General features: G+C 40.4%; 1 protein-coding gene across 5 annotated transcripts in view; it reads right to left on the reverse strand.

Annotated features, from left to right (window-relative positions):
- RGS6 (regulator of G protein signaling 6) overlaps positions 1-17,204 on the reverse strand; it is a 265,220-nt gene that overhangs the window by 62,992 nt on the left and 185,024 nt on the right. For all 5 annotated transcript variants that reach the window (XM_027879655.1, XM_027879654.1, XM_027879651.1 and 2 more), the window contains exons 4-7: positions 8,491-8,541; positions 6,997-7,103; positions 4,672-4,723; positions 2,186-2,250 (exon numbers count right to left, since the gene is read on the reverse strand). In XM_027879655.1, the coding sequence (XP_027735456.1) occupies positions 2,186-2,250; positions 4,672-4,723; positions 6,997-7,103; positions 8,491-8,541 (275 nt within the window). The remainder of the gene's footprint in view (positions 1-2,185; positions 2,251-4,671; positions 4,724-6,996; positions 7,104-8,490; positions 8,542-17,204) is intronic.

Below are 17,204 nucleotides of genomic sequence, written 5' to 3' on the forward strand. Positions count from 1 at the left end.
AGGCCTGTGAAACCATTAACCTGACACTCTTCTCCATTACAGCTGGTTTAACTATTGCAAATTTACACTGAAATGGAACACTTGTAGTGCTGCTGTTGTTCTTTTCATACTTAACACTTTATTTCAAGAAACTGCTTAGGCACATGCATTTCAATAGAAAAAGAAATCTTCCTATTATTTACTTTAAACTCTTGTATAACACAAGGCATAAAGCTTGGCCCTGTTATCACAAAAGCCATGTAACAGTTCCAGTTTGTACACATGGAAGAAAACATTTAAGTAAATGATTTACAGCTGTGCTGAACTATGATGATTTCCTTAACTGTGGCTACAAGGAAGAACTACTTGTAATTATCTGTAACATCAATTTTTGTGGGTGTTTGTTTTTTTTTTAATTTTGTTTTAAATTTTGTTCACATGAGCTCCCTGGAGTAAATATGCTGAAGCCAATGAAACATCACCAATTGAAGCAATATTTGTATCATGCTTATGTTTGACCAATTATAAACAAAACTGAATGCAATTATACAAGCTTAATCGTATCATCAAGACCCCTGTTCTATCCAGTATAAATGGGGGTGGGGGGTTTCCTATAAATGCTGCAAGCAGAACCTTAAAATGAGATGTCCCCTGAGACGCTTTGTAGAGATTCTCTTTCAAAGCTCCAGGTCATTGCTGATACCTATGGAGAAGCATCTTCATGCTGCATCTCCAAAAATGTGTACTAAATGTACTAAATGCTTCTCACTCCTGCAAGCTTGTTTCTCTCACTTGTGCTTAGCTTACATCTCCATTGCTGGATGTGCTTCAGCTCCCATAATGAATAGGAAGAGTCGGTGCCATTCTTATCTGAATGTCTCTAATTAAGAGAACAAAGTTTGAATGCAGAAGTAATCTCTAATTGTGCAATGCAATATTCACAAGAAAAATGAGAGGCTGCCAAGATCTAATTATTTACCATCACTGGAGCACTGCTACTCTCAGTAGGCAACAATGTGCAAAAGTACTTAGCCATAGCCTCGCTGCATGTGTGTGGGAGTATGTGCACCCCTGAACAGCCTTTTGTTGCCTTATGATAGATCTTTAGAGCACTTACAGTTAATTGGTTGGATGTGAGCAATTTTAATGATTTTAATAATGAAATCAGTAATATGCAGAAGAGAAAACTCAGCAAAAGGACAAGTAAGTGCATGCAGGTTATTATATTCCTTCCTTTATGCCTGTTCAAGATTAAATCTCTTGGGAACTCTGGATGCACTTCCAGGGTGGACTAGATAAGTGGCAATTTTTGCATGCTCTGCACTGAAAGAACCAAATGGCATGTGTATGTCTCTCTATGTGCATTAAAGTCCCAAATTGTAGAGGGCAAGCAATAAAGAAAAACTCCATTCTTCGGAAAAAGTCCATTCTTAAAATACATGCTATATGTTTTCACAGTAAGAAATATGACCATAGAAGTCCACTAGAACCAGCTTTGTAAACAAACCCTCCAATGAAAAACTCCAAATATGAATTTCAGCTGTTACACTGTTGAGCTAGTAAACAGGAAAAAAGTCAATATGATAGAACAAAAAGTTTAGCTGCTCAGTGTTACACTGCTTGTATTCAAAGAAATACACAGCCCTGCCCCTCCTGTCTCCATCTTCCCACTCCTCTCTGTCCAACCCCCTGCACAGTCTGACACAGAGGTTTGGGGTATTTTTATTGATAATAATTTCATATCAGAGAACACATTCTGAATAAGCTGGAGTAATTTTTTTTACATGGCATATTGAAAACATTCCAAGTCTAATATCTGAAAACTTTTGTAACTAGATGGGTCATGAACAATTTAACTGGCCAATAGTGCAACTTAAAATCCATCATTTCCGTGTGTTAAAATCTGCTGTATAAACCAGGATTTCTTAACCACAAACAGGACACCAAGCTAAACTTCTGTGTAATTTCCCCCAATCTTGGAGGGCTGGCTATACAGCAGATGCTTTAATTTGAGACACTGCAAAGCTGGGGATGTTCATCAATCATGTTCCTGATGTTGTCTCTGTATCAACCTTCACACAATTCTGTCAACTAAGAAAAAGACACAGTAAAGGCTGACCCCAAAGCACAAAATAGCAGCATTCAATTGGCAAGCAAAGCCATCCCTGCAACCCCCAGCTTTAAACTCTAGCAGCAGTGTACCTACGGCTTCATAATCCGCCAGCTCCAGCCTAGCTTTGTTCTGCATGGTCCGTTTGCAAAGATAGATGGCTAAAGGGAGAAATAGAATGGAAAACAATTACAGACAGATTATTAGTACTAGATCTTATAAAAAAAGAAGGAAAAAAGTAGTCCATAGATTGTTCAGTTTCATCAGAAAGCAACATGAGTCAAGGAATTAGAAGGCTGAACACCCAGCTAACATCACCCACTAGTAATCTCAGAGGCCCTAAACATCTTGGACATCTCATTTAAAAGTGCTGAGAGCAGATGCCAGGACCTAACAAGATGTCCAAAAAAGGCACAGTTGCTTCTGGGGCTTGTAAAAGATACAGAATTAGTAACCTGTTCCTCTCAGGACTTTGGGAATATGCCTGCACTTCTTTTCCGCCACTGTAAGAAAAAAATAAAAATAAGAATAAAGGACACTGAAATGAAAACAGAAATATGGGCCAGACCTTAAAGGTATATACTGGCATTTTTTAATATGCTCCATCCACTTATTCTGCACATTTCAAATGGTTAAGAGAAGCCTTGTCACATTTCAACATAGGCAGATGCTCCTGAAACTCATGTGGTTTGGGATTTTGAGAGTCAAGATGAGCCCAGTGCACAAGACCAAACCAGTCCCAGGTTGCCTTCTGGGAAAGCCTCACCTGGATCTGCTAAACTCACTCCACTTGCATTACAGGCTGAAACACAAGGTCCACAGCACACCCTGGGTATATAGTTAGGTCTAAACTATACAACAGAGGCCTAGTGCTACTCATGTAATTCTATTCTATGCTATTTCTATAATTTTAACATTCACACAGTGAGCCAATATTATGCACGGTAACCAGAGCCAACCAGTTCATTTATATTTATACATCTCAAGGGCAGTTTTTGCTGTAAGCCCTTTACAACACCAAATAAAGTAGAGTCAGTCGTTTCACAGTATTGTTTCATGCCAGGCAGTGACCTGCCATTAACAGGCTAGTTCCTGTCCTGTAAGCGGACACATGCAAATAAAAAAAAGTATGAAGTGCTGCTGGGATTTCAGTTTTATTTGGGTCCACTGCTAGTTTGGGATTAATTCCTGTGAAGACTCCATCTGTACAGACCTCTGATATGCAAAGTCTGATTATAAGCATATGTTAGAGGTTTCTGGGACAGATGCAAATCTGTTACTACAGGGCTCAGAGCTAATGCAGTTGAAGCTTGTCCAGCTGGGGGTCAGCTCATATAGGGCTTTATTTTGGGGTATACTGCTCCACTCAATACCACTTCAGCACAATAATCTGACTGCAAAAACAATTATTTATCTGATATTGCAGGGGGAAAAAAGGAACTTCCCTTTTCACATTGTTATTCTGGTATTTACAGAATACGTATTTGGCACAGTTCACACAGCAATATATGATGACTGTAAAATCTGGAAATTATTTTGCATATACTGAACAGCATCATGTTTTCTCCAAAGCAGTTCCCTCACTGGGATAATCACGTAAGTCTCTGCTAGCTTCCCTGCAGATGAGGACTGCAAATGAAATATCATATGACACACACCATAGCAGGCTACTTCTTCACCCCAGCAAACAATTTCCAGAATCCATAATGATGATTAATTATAACCCGGGAAAAAAAACCCAAACTGATTATTCAGGGAGGCATTCTAAACCAATCTTAGGTAATGAGATAAAAGAAGGACTTCCAGAAGCTCCTGTTTTATGACTGCACACATGGATACACTTCCTCTTCCAAAGCCACACCAGGATACAATAATTAATTTTATCATTTAACTGTGAAAGAAGTGGAGTTCTGGCAGAGACAGCAATACTGCATGCAGACAGCTAAAGATAACAATACTGACATATTTTCTTTATGTATTATCACTGTCTGCAGGCACTCACATGCTTAACACACCATGTTGCAGTTTATTAGCTCATAAACCATGCTCAGTCTTCTCCTTTACCCTATCATCTGCTAATCTTAAACAATCTGGAAAAATAAGTCCGATGTCATATATCAGAGAACTTTTAACTATTTTAACTATGGGTCACCAATAGTTATGTACTGGTTTATTGAGCAGTGAGATGAGTGCCCAGATTTTATTGATGAACACATCAGATTCAGCTACAGATCAGTTATGCTCTCCCACAAAAGCAATATTGGTATTATTTAAGATTCCCAAGAACCAGTATTCTGCTTGCCAAAAATCCTGCTGATATGCATGGAGCTGTGGGAGAATGAAGGTAATGACAGGTAAAACTCTGGCCCCACTGAGCTCAATGGCTACAACTCCATGGGCTCGAGACACTCCAGCATTTCAATTCATGTATTTGAGATGGGCACATATCTGCCTCTAATGCTGTCATCTGACAACTATGTGGATGAAGGATTTAGATGGCAAACAGTAATTATTTTAAGGACATTTTTTTCTCATCCCAAACTTTCTGTACTAATTTTCTACAGTGAAATGATTATACTCACCGTAATCTGTGTTTTCTGGTTCCCAGCAATTTGAGGGCCAAAAGTATGGTGCCTAAGAAAAAACATAAACATTTTTATAATTTAAGAGATGAAAAGCAATTCAAATGCAGAGAAACATAAGTACAATAAGAAGAATCACAAAGTCTACCACCTAGTCTCTGCCCTCAGGGGAAAACACTGCTACAAATCTCAGTATTAGTGAGGATACTTTGCCAGAAAGGTATGGCCTTTAACGTTCCTCACTGCAGGGAGATAGAGATGCTGTAATACAAGCGTCTCTTGAGGAGAATGTCCAGTGTCCTGATGAAACTTGAGACACTGTTGCCAGCTCAATGTGGACCTCTTATCCTCTATCCTTAAGAACCTTCTCTTTCCCCAGAAATTCACATTCTGAATTTTTATTTCTTTTTAAAGCATTGCAAACCTCATGGCCTTATCTATATGCTACATAGCACTTGCTTTTTTGGAGCAGCTACCAGTGTGGCTGGCAGACTACAAAACAATTTACTTTTTAATTATAGCAGATGGCAGAGGTCAAAACTTAGCTGTTTAGAGTCAAGTCATTCCAAAAGCAGAAGTCCTGCTAAGTTTACTGCTTTTGTTTTCTATCCAGGTCTGCTTATTGCCGTTGCTACAATTAATCACAAGATATCACTGTATGTGGCTGTATTTCAGATTTAACATAAATGAAAAATAATGTCCTGGTGATCACACAAATTACAGAACACTGCTTTGCACTACTGATGTAACGCCACAAATGGGCACAGGTCATTAGCACAGAGACCATTCCTTGCACCAAAGTACAGTAAGAAAACACAGAGTATTCAAACAATATGTGGTTTAATGCTCCTCAATTATATACATCTTATGAGCTTCAGAATATGAAAAGCTACTGTTAAAGCAGGGACTAATGTTGAGGTAAAAAGTAGCAAGACAAGAGTAATGGAAAGGAAACATGATTCTATCAGGTTATTTTTGCAGAAAACATCTGAGGAGGTCTGTTGCAGGAAACGACAACAAGCAAGGAATATGCAAAAGTTGTAAGAAAAGACAAGGAAAAAAGTCAACAAGCAGTCAGTTTGATGATGTGGTTTACACAGACTTAAAACAAGAAAAGGAAATTAAATTATATTGAAATGTAGCTCCTAAGAGCTGCACAGGAAAACTTCTTACAGTGTCATCCTTTTATGAAAGAGAAAAATACAGCTAAATGGGCAATCAGTATTGCCCCTGCTTCTGTCACATCTTACACAACAGGAAAGCAGGACTTTCCTAAAAGGAAAGGAATTGTAATGAAAAATATGTGTCTGAATGATGTGTGGTAACCAGAAGGCGGGGTGAGATAAGAGGAAGTCTGTGATCTCCTGGGCTTCTTGGTTCACCATGATATTTGTCACATATGATAACACAATACCACATTAGCAGGACAGTGAGAACAAGCAGCAGCAACATCAGATGCAAAGTGCAGGACCAGCTTTTCAAATAAAAGCTAAAAAGGAGGAAAAAAAATGTAAAGGAAGAACAGCAGGGTGAACAGAAAAGAGGTCACAGGAAAGATAAGGGATCTGTCTGAGATCATGTAACAGAAAAACAAATTCAGACAGCAGGATTAGGCAGTAGGACTCCAGGTTTGGACTTACCACTTCTTCTACAGTTATACAATCTGTCCAAAAGGAGTTGTTGCAGCACAAGCACTCAGTTATCTAAGAAGCTGACAGTGGCAGACTTTGGACAGGGCATAGAACTCAAGCACAGGATGCTTTAAAAATTCAGCACATCTGGAGGCACAGGGACACTGAGGGACACAGATGTCCCAGTTTAGGTGACTGCCAAGGTTACACATCTTTTGTAAAAGAGCCAAAGCCTGAAGCTCGCCCCCTCCCACACCAATCTGCAAGCAAGAGAGGGTAAGACTTTGAATTTTCTGCTGTGCCAAAGCTTGGATGTCCAACTCCTAATTTGCTCTAGTCTATTTTGCACAGAAGAATGGCTACTTAATTCTGTGCCAGAGTTAGAGCCTGAAAATCATTTTCTTTCTCCTGGCTTAGTTAAAATCTGAGTACAATAGCCCTGAAATAACATATCAAAAATAAGCACAGGACAAACCCATTAATTTATGTAAAAACTGTAGGTAAGAAAGTAAAAGAGTGTAATTTGGGATTCTAAAGCAGATCTTTCTGAAAAGACTTCATAACTTCCTAAGGCCTGTACCAAGATAGGCTCAATCGACCTAGTGGCTGCTCAGGAATAAAGGGTGGGTGATTTCAGCTGAATTACCTCAGGGACAGTGGAAGGGGCCACAAGGGAGTCAGAGGGCTCACCAACCTGAAAACGATAGAATGTTCCATCATCTTTCAGGGTAAGGACATGGTCTGAGATTGGAAAGACATAACCTTGTGCAGCGATGAGACTTCCCAAGTGTATTGCTTCCCCTGTGAAAGAGAGAAAAACCATAGGGATGTCAGGAAGATGTGCACTGCACATTTCTCTGCTTCCAACAGCAGCTCTGGTGATGACTTGTGAAATCTGGTGCCCACATGCCTCTCTGCACCTGCACCCCATCCTTACTACTTCCAACCAAACCATGCAAAGCAGGAGTGCAGAATTCAGCTTTACAATACAGATGAAGCACCACTCAAAAGTTTAACCTGCTCGTTTTGTGTTCACAAAATGTCACACACTAGTTCAGCTCTAGAACATGAAATTAATTTCAAAGCACATTATCCACCACAGGTGACAGCTGACAAGAAGCCTGTTCCATCAGGGAACCTCCCTTGCCTCTACCAAATCCAACAAACACCTGCAACATCAGGTCATTAGCAGGATATTTATTCATAACAACACATCCTGACACTGTAGCATTGCCACTTGTTAGAGAAAAAATGGTGCAGAGGCAAAGGGGAGTACATTTCCTAGTGCTGCCAGGGCAAACTTCACCAGCACAGAGGCACAGCTGCACAGATTTTCAACCAAATTTTTCAACCAATGCCAGCTGTCAAAAGCTTCATCAACTTTCTCAGAACTGAAAAATACAATCAGCTGCTCAGGTAGATAATAAACCTATTGTTTGCAGCTGAAATTCATTTTTGGGACCTGACAGGACTCATGAGAAGGAATGTGTTGATAGGTATGCCCTGCTGGATGATACAACACTCTCTGTCTCTTTCACAAGGCAGCAAAAAAACTGCTAGGTGACATTCTGGATTTTTTTCCCTTTCCTGAAAAGAAAAAGAAACTTCTGGATCTGCTTTCCCTCTTTTCTCAATAGCTCATAACTGTGCCAAAATTATTTTGGTTTCTCTGAAGAGTAACTATTTGGACTGTGTCCATGCACTGATCACTCTTTATGGCTGATTATCCGTTTATCTATCCGTTGATTTACCTATCTACTGCAATAGATTGGAGGCTGTCACCTGATCCCATGATGGTGTCCGTGTCATCTTTGGCCAGTCTGTCCTGTCAGTCATGATTCCCTTTCTTCTCACCATGAAAACCTGCTACTGCATTTGCCTGCTTAACCACACACATACACTAACTTCCTTTCTAAGTCTGGGAACAAACTTAAAATCAATCAGTCTTCCCAAGGTAGCAATAGTTTCACAGACAAGCTAAAACTCCTACAATGGGATTTCTCTGTGCTGCAATGTAGACTAATTAAGATGTTGAGTCTTAACTCTTTCCCTCTTCCTTCTCTGCAATGCTTAAATCAACTGTGTTGTTTTACTGGTATTATATACTGCAGCAAAATAATAATTATTGTCTAATAGCACACACAATATAGATGGAGTACCTGCTCCTCCTCAACTGTGGTCACCTTACCTGTATCCTCAATGCTGAGGTTCTTCATAAGCCACTGCACAATATCAGAACCTTAACAAACAAACAAACAAACAAAGAAGAAAGCATTAAACACCAAGAGCACAGGGTCCTGTCATTGGTCACCACAGAAAAGAGATCAGTGCCTGCCCCTCTGATTCCCCTCATGAGGAAGTTTTAGACTGCAATGAGGTCTTCCCTCAGTCTCCTCTTCTCCAGGCTGAGCAGACCAAGTGACTACAGCCACTCCTCATATGGTTTCCCCCCAAAGCTCTTCACCATCTTTGTTGTCCCTCTGTGGATGCTCTCTAAGAGCTTTGCATCCTTCTTACATTGTGGTGCTTAAAACTGCACGCAATATTCAAGGTGAGGCTGCCCCAGTGCAGAGCAGAGTGGGACAATCCCTTCCCTCACTCAGCTGGCAATGCTTTGCCTGATGTCTCCCCAGGACACGGCTGACCCTCCTGGCTGCCAGGGCACTGCTGATTGATATTCAACTTGCCATTAACCAGGACCCCCAAGTCCCTTTCCATGGCACTGCTTTCCAGCACCTCATTCCCCTGACTGTATGTACACCCAGGGTTGCCCCATCCCAGGTGCAGAATCTAGCACTTTCCCTTGATTGAACTAAATATGGTTGGTGAATGGTAAGCCCTCTAATTTGTCAAGGGCCTCGCCTGCCTTCAAGAGAGTCAACAGCTCCTCCCAGTTTTGAGTTGTCTGCAAACTTGCTATGGTTCAGGCTTACTAAATAAATCCCAGAGGAACTTATTTGCATGGAGCACTTCTGAGCTCAGACGTGGACAGGACTACCCTATGGCCTCAACAAACCTAAATACAGTAAAGGCCAGGAGTCACAATTACAATGTGCCACAGAGAGACACAACAGGCACTGCTAGTGGCCCAGGTCTCTGCAATTATTTGCAGGTCTGACTGATTCTCCCACACAGGTAAAATTCCCCCCAAAATATGGACTCTACTACAAACAGAATGGGATAGCAGTTCCCACTCCCCTGACAATATAAGTAGACCCATAACACTACAAGGAACACCAGTAAACTCTCTTCAGTCGGGCTTCAGCAGCAAGCAGGATATGGATCTGACCTCCCCCAACCCCCACGCAAGGCAGTGAAAACAACCTGACTGTTCCCTGCAGACAATCAGCAGAGCTCCTGATGGTAAGAGAAGCATCTGATTTCATTTAAGTACTGGGCAAACAGATGTGAGCAAGAAGCAGCAGCTGGGCGTTGTCTCAGTCTGTCTTGAAGATGAACAATGAACAGATACTAAAGGACCAACCTACCAAGCTTGTATTCTTAGCAATATGGTCATTCTCCACACCTTCTAACTCCACCTAAGAGCAATTGTAGTTGCCACTATACTATTTGGAAAGTTATTCCAGAAGATTTTTTTTATTAAATATTTTTATAGATTGAACTGTTCTTGTAACTTCAGAGTCTAAGTTTGCTAATGTGCAATTTATATGCATTTTATATCATACCTGCATTATCACTGAAGGAAAAGAATTATTCTTCTTCCTTGACAGTTTCTCCTGAATGTTTCTACAGTGGGCTGACACTTTTGTCTCCCTACCTCTATTTCACTAAACCAACCAAACTCTTCTAATATCCTCTCAGTATGGTGTCCCCCTCTACTTTCCCATTCAGCAACTTTTCAAATTTAAATCCATTTCTTTGCACTGGGGTCACCAGAGCTGCAGAACACTAACCAATGCCTCTTCTGGCAATGGTGCCAGCACTGCCTTGTCTCTACGGAAATCACCTTGCCAGATGCATCCTGAGGTCATATCATTTTTTCATGAACAACAAATTTATTCAGAAAAATAGGTATGAGGGGTCCAAAACTATCTGCTAAATGAGAACATATCTATTGAACACTGCTAACTGAATAACATATGGGGAATATGTTCAGAGCCAGTAAATGCTGTTTTGACAAGTTTGTTAATAAAATATTCTATTTAATAAACATGAATGTTCCCTTTCACCTTTTACAAAACAAAACTATTTAAAGGCAGAACACAGCAGTTGTGGTTAGAAAACTAATTCAAGAGGACTCAAACTGAAGTGCTTCTGTATTGTTAGAATCAAAACAAAACCTCATAAAATACTGTCTTGGTTCAAGTGAAACTGGAATCTTTCCTGGATTTTCAGTTCATCCCCCCCCCCCCCCAAAAAAAAAAGGCCACTGTTTCTTCTGATTTTGGTCTCAGGTTACAGGCTTGTAGTGATCTCTTAGGCATTATATTGCCAAGTGATGTGACAGCTGATACCTGAAAAACATTTGGAGTGTTACATTGATTTGCTCAAGGGAGGTGAAGTACATATTCCATGATCCCTTTCCAGATGTATAGGAATACTTAATGCAGGATTAAGTCCCACTCCATTTTTACACAGAATGATCATGTCCCCAGCCCTAGGCCACTTTTCAGGAACCTATTCAATTTCCATCACACTACAATATAAAATTCAAGTAACACTGAAAGCTGGTCCCCCAGTCTTTCTTGCCCATTAAGAAGAGTTTAAAGGGGCAAGTAAGCTGAAGGTACTCAAACAGGACTCCTGTGATCAGCCACTCCAGAATACAAGCAGCACTTAAGATCAGGAATTTTAATTTGTCTCTGTTAAAAACATGAAGTCATTCCTGAATGTTGCCAAGAGCCTGGAAGATGTTATAGCTGTTCTCCAGTTGTCCTGAGGCAGACAGATTATCTTTCTGCTGAGTTTGCTGAACCATTATTTATCACCTGCCAAGACTGATTACTCACCCTTGGGACAATGACAAGTCTTTCCTTCCTCTGTTAATTACTGTCATCATTAATAGCCATGTCACTAATTAATATTCAATCATAATGAAAACTCTTTACTGTCATCTCCCATAACACCTCCAGTTCTTAGGGTTACCCTTACACATTGGCTCTGCCTCTGCTTGTGGAAGTTTCTACCACTGAAACCTACTTTTGCCCACTTAGAAATACTACTTATGCTCTTCATCAAATGAGAAAATTCAGATTTATCCCTGTAAGACATGGTGAAGACTTGAGTGATTCCTTTACAAGACTGTTCTGTCAGACCAAGATACAAATACATTGATCTGTAAGCTTTCCAGAAAACATAATTTTAAGCTATCCTGTAGGTTAAAAGCCCAATGGACAGTCCTTACATTACTCACCTTCCCCCCAAAAAAATATTCTGTTTCTCAGATTTCACATTTCTCAAGCTCTTTCATAGGACACCCAAGGGAAACCTTTGACTTTGACATGTTTCCACTATACACTAACAGGGCATTTGAAATCTTCTGAAAACAAATAGTTGGGTGTATTGTCATGATTGGAAGTATTGCTGGATTCAGGTAGAGGAATGGCTTCCATCTCCTCTGTGCTCCTCTCTATACATCTACATTTCCTCTGAGTCAGAATGCTCAGTTCAAGAATAGTCAACAGCCTATTTCCTTCTCACATATAATGAAACATATCTTTTTGCCTTAAGCTCTTCTTCGAAGCTGAAATAGATCAAGGAGCTTAATACCAACAGAATAGCTGTATTTTCATGCACAAACAGAATCAGAATGACCATTTATCCAGCTATGCGTTTAGAGACAGACTAGCAGTCTTGTATTTTTTGCTGTTTTCTCCATTTTCTCTTCAGTCTCAGTGACTCCATAACAGTAGCTAGTGTCCTCAGGTGGCCACTGCCTGTCGACATGACAAATGAGTGGTCAGTCATTGAAAGATAAATTAAAAAAAGTTCATAAGGTGTGAGGCCATTGGAAAGATGCAGTTGGTGAGGTGAGTCACCAGCTCTGTATTTGGTAGCTTGTCTATTCAACTCATGTTGTTCTACCTTTTCCAGAAAATGCATCTTCCACGTGCTGTGTGAAATGGCAAAGGCAGACAGAACTACATGCCCTCCTCCAGCAATTTCTAAAGATATGCTGCCCAGAGTGGAGACTGTACCTCTGGCTCTGAGCAAGGAGCCAGAACCACCACGTGTACTTGTCATCCAATGTACTAAGCGTGTCCCTGACAAGGCATACACCTGTATATATACATGCATATGTATATAGACAAAAAAATACAAGAATATTTCTGAAACTTCAGCAAACGTGTGCATTCTTACATTTCTTTTTATGCCTGATAAGATAACTGCCTTTTTTTTTTTTTCTTTCTGTGTCCTGACAGAACTGACAAGCACTGACTTGTGGAGCTCCATGAGAATTTTTGACATGGGACGCCTCATGTGGTCAGCTGTGGCATCAGAGGCCTGATCACTGGATTGATAAACTAAGGCCATCCAGTCACTACAGCTGGTGAGGTGGGATACTCTGGATGTCAGGTTGCTCACAGCCTCACACTGCAGTGACAAATACTAACGCTGAAGAAAGCAAGGTCTTAAAAAATTTAAAGATACCATCCAATCATAACATGAAAGAATTTGTCATAAATACATGTCTGCAGAAGGAGACATAAGATTGCTTGATCATTTCCTGTCTTTTTTCCAGTGTTACTCTAACTAATATTTTCTGAACATATTTTAATGATTTTAAAGAAAGTAGCAAATACTTTTCCATGGCAGGTGAGGGGTTTTTTGTGGTCTGACTGGGGTTGGGGGTTTTTTGTTTTCTTGTTTTTTATTGTTTTTTTTCCAAAACACAACCTGAAAATTTGAACTGTTCAGCTCCATTTTAGACCTTTTCTATACAGATTATGACACATTCCATGGGCAAACAAGCTACGTGCCTGGTCTCTGTTGTCAGTCATTTCCAAACTCAGGGTCCAGACAGTCTTTGGATGAAGAGCTGAAAATATGTCCTGTCACTTCATTCTTGAAAATAGAAGAACCCGTTTTAGCACCAAATTTTCCAAACAATTTGCTCCTGAACTCAGAGCAATCTTTAAATATTTCTAACAGAAAAGAAAGACAGGAGAAAAAAATTCACAAGCAGTTGAAATGACATAAGAATACATTCATAGGTGTATGAGCAGACACTTCAGCTGCTTTTTATGCTGCCAATCACAGCAATCACAGTATTTAACGAAAATAATGTGTTTGGGTCCTTCCCCAAACAGCTCTGAGTCCTTGGTAAATCTAGGGCAAAAAGGTTAATTATCCCCACTTTTACCACTGCACTTGCGAAAATAAACAAATGAACATCACCCATGATAATGGGCAAAACGATTTCATACAAAATTTCTCAAGGCCTCCAGCACTCCGTACTACAATTTTTCTTACACAGAGCTCCCCATCGACTCCCACAGTGATTTCAGCTAAGTTGGAAGTATAGACTACTGCTCACAGGAGGGATTTAATGCAAAGTAACGATTTTATGGTTGGGGAAAAAAAGCACAATATCTATGTCTCTCTCTGGTAGTCTGTTACAAGTATTGGGGAAGCACTTTATAAAATTTACCTACAATGAGCACATAAATAAATACCAATGCCAACTAAAAAAATATCTCAGCAGTTGACTCAGAAAATGTGGTAATTGTAGCTCTCCTCCATCAGCATGTGGTAATTGCACCACTCAGTGTCAGCAAGGAGCATCATCAAAGCTACAACAGCTTAAGGAGCATCATCAAAGCTACAACAGCTCAGAGCTTCTAGCAAGAGCAGTTTTCCTTTATGTTTTGCTCACTTTAGATCTTGTTTGTGAAATATTAACAACCATTAGCAGCAGGAGTGTTACCCCTTTTTGATCAAAGAAGCTAAACTTTCTAAGGAGTCTTTTGTTCATTGTAACTTTTGAGAGCTTGAATTTACAATTTACTTTTCTTGTAAAAAAAAAAAATTGTAAACTTATTACTTTGTGTGAAGTAAGAACCATGCTTGGTGGGAAGGTGGAAAAGAGCATATGGAGCTAAGTCGCCCGTGGACATTCCAGGATGATAAAACAACAAAAAGGATGGAATATTTGTAAATTTGTAAATTTAAGAGTTTCAAAATCTCTGATCCTTTGCCTTTTTGCAGAGAACAATGTCAGTTATTAATAAACGAGTGTCCATCTCTGTGTAAACAAACCCATATGATAATCTGATCACAGATTTATCCGAAGTCTATTAAAATTAACAACTCTGATGTTTGGCTTGTGCATGTTCTAGTTCCTGAAGCAAAATTAACACCAAGCCTACTAATAAATTCTCTCGCAACAGGAAGTCATGACCCAGACTCGTGGCTGCCCTGCAAGGTGTTGATAGACATTTGAGGTATTGGAAAAGTGACAGAAGACAACCTTTCAAGGAGACAGAAAATGCCAAAGGCTCTTGTAGTCATGGTGGGGAGAGAAGATGAGCAGCTGAGGGAGTCAGCTCAGGGAACGGGACCAGGCAAAGGGCAACAAACCACCATCACAGAGCTGCTTGTGTGCTCTAAGAACTGAATCAAAATTTTTAGCAACCAAGAGCTAATACACTTTGAAATCACCTGCAAAGTAACAGCCTACAAATTTGTAATTTAACCACCAGCACTGCAGTGTAAATTTGATCTTTGTCTCCAACATATATTTTACATGTAACACACACACACATACAATCTCTCCTGTCTGCATTTTAAATAGAAACAGATAATAAATTTGAAAGACGAAGATTTAGAAATGCAAAATCAAAATTCCTGTGTACTTCCACCCTGTTAATATCTCTTTCTGAACCACTATTTGGAAGGACTTTTGCCATCGTATTGGCCAGTCAACCAAAGCCCATGTGCCCTCCACAGAGAGAGATTTTCACTAGGCAGGAATCAAGAAATGACATGACAGCACAGAGCTCTGTGTGGGCTAATTTACCCTGGTAACAAAGAGAAATTGGATCTTAAGATCTCAGAGATACCACAGCCAGACTCATTTCCTTACAACAGTGCCCATCTGAAAATAGTTCCGATGGCTTTACAAGGAATGAGAGAAAGTCACAGCGGACATGCCCAAAGACAGGTTTCTGGCTTGCAATACCCTCCCATCACCAACACCTAAAAGCAGGCAGCCAGTGCTGAGGAGCAGAAGGATACCACTGTCTGAAAGCCCTGGATCTAAACTGATTGCTCTACACAGTGGTATTAGGCTGAGTTAGCAAACCTCTTAATGGATGCACAGTTAATCCCAGTGAAAGAGGTCTGCCAGGACAGCTTAAACCAGGTCCTCAACTGGAAAAAAAGCGATACCAGCAAAAGGTCTTTTTCCAGTTGACCTGCACTGCTATAAAGCGTTTGCTGCTACGCCAGCCTCAGTGTTGTTCTCACTACACTTCAACAGAGCCGTGTCACATCATTCCAGCCCTCACACCCGACACTTAGTGCCTTTGACTGCTTACGCACTGGCCTTTGCTCACACCGAGAGACACCAAGCAGCAGCTTGGTCACAGGGGCAGCCACACTGATTTACTTGTGCTAAATATTCCTCACCTGCCTTGGAAAACCTCAGATGCCATCGTGTCTGTGTTGTCTAGAGACAGGCCTGGCATCAACAAACATGCTGATAAACCCTCCAGAACCCAGAATATACTATAACCCCAGTGCAATCCTCCTTGCTGGTGCTTCATTTGTCTAGAATTTGGCCTGCTGTATATTAGAGAAATACTGTGTGACCTGTGCCCAAATCTTATTCTCTCCTCAAATACAACCCACATCAAACTGCTGTTACGACAAGTATGGGAAGAAACCACAAAACAAAAAAAAATTGCCAGTTCCACACTTCGTGTCATTCAAACCCATACCTGTTCCTCCTATAACACCCACAGAAGATAAGCACCTTGCCTTGCAAGACCTTATAGAGGCATACAAGAGGCAGGAAAATGGTACCTTGCAGTACCCAGCAGCACTAGTAACAGCATTTTGTAGTAGCATCACAAATTACCACCTTTTACAAATCGCTAAGAACTCAGGATGTCTCGAGATGCACCTCTACACCAACTATCGATCATAAATTTACAGTTGCTTTTCAGGGTGTTCTGCCTTTGCATTACTCAGACTACTGAAGCGGCTGATATAGCTCAGCAGTTTGGCTTGCCGCCATACAGTAGTGTTTAGGCACTGTTCCTCACATTGTCAAAATGATTTGGCAACAAAACAGCAAAGGAAGCAACTCTGAGCACTGCTGGAATTGGGGCTTTTGAAGATTCCTGTGTCAGATCTTGTTAGGGCTGAAACATTTTTACTGCTACTCAATTCATGTGCACAGCCTTTAAATGAAAAGCAGTATTTCTGTCATTTCAATCACATATTAATAATTTTAATAGCAAATTTTCTTCTCCATGAAACAAGAAAATTGATAAAATGTAGAAGGTGACTGGTATATTTCAGCATGCAACTATCAGGTCACTTCACACCATGCCCTCATTCACAAACTGAGTTTCAAAGGCCGTCACATCAAGGTCCTCCTTTCCCTCACCAGTGTTAAAACAGTTTCCCTGCAAAGGTGTAAATGTCACTGAGTTGTGCAGGACCGCAAAGTGCTCTGAAAGCTGCAGCATTTTAATGATTTTGGCACGATATTTATTTACTAGGTGATCTGGCATTGTAGTCCTCACCTACACTGGATTCCTACGATTTTCCACAGTAATTCTGTTAGCAGAAGTCAATTTTTAAACCTCCCAAAGAGCTCTGGCCATAACAGATCTCTCTTTCCCAAGATCATACACTTCCATGTTAATTGCAGCAGCATTATCATCTGTGATCTCTAAAACAGATAAGGATAGTTAACATCACCAAAATGTC

This window comes from Empidonax traillii, unplaced genomic scaffold (assembly GCF_003031625.1).
Source record: "Empidonax traillii isolate 1590-97213 ecotype Southwest subspecies unplaced genomic scaffold, ASM303162v1 scaffold56:size2478089, whole genome shotgun sequence".
NCBI lineage: Eukaryota > Metazoa > Chordata > Aves > Passeriformes > Tyrannidae > Empidonax > Empidonax traillii.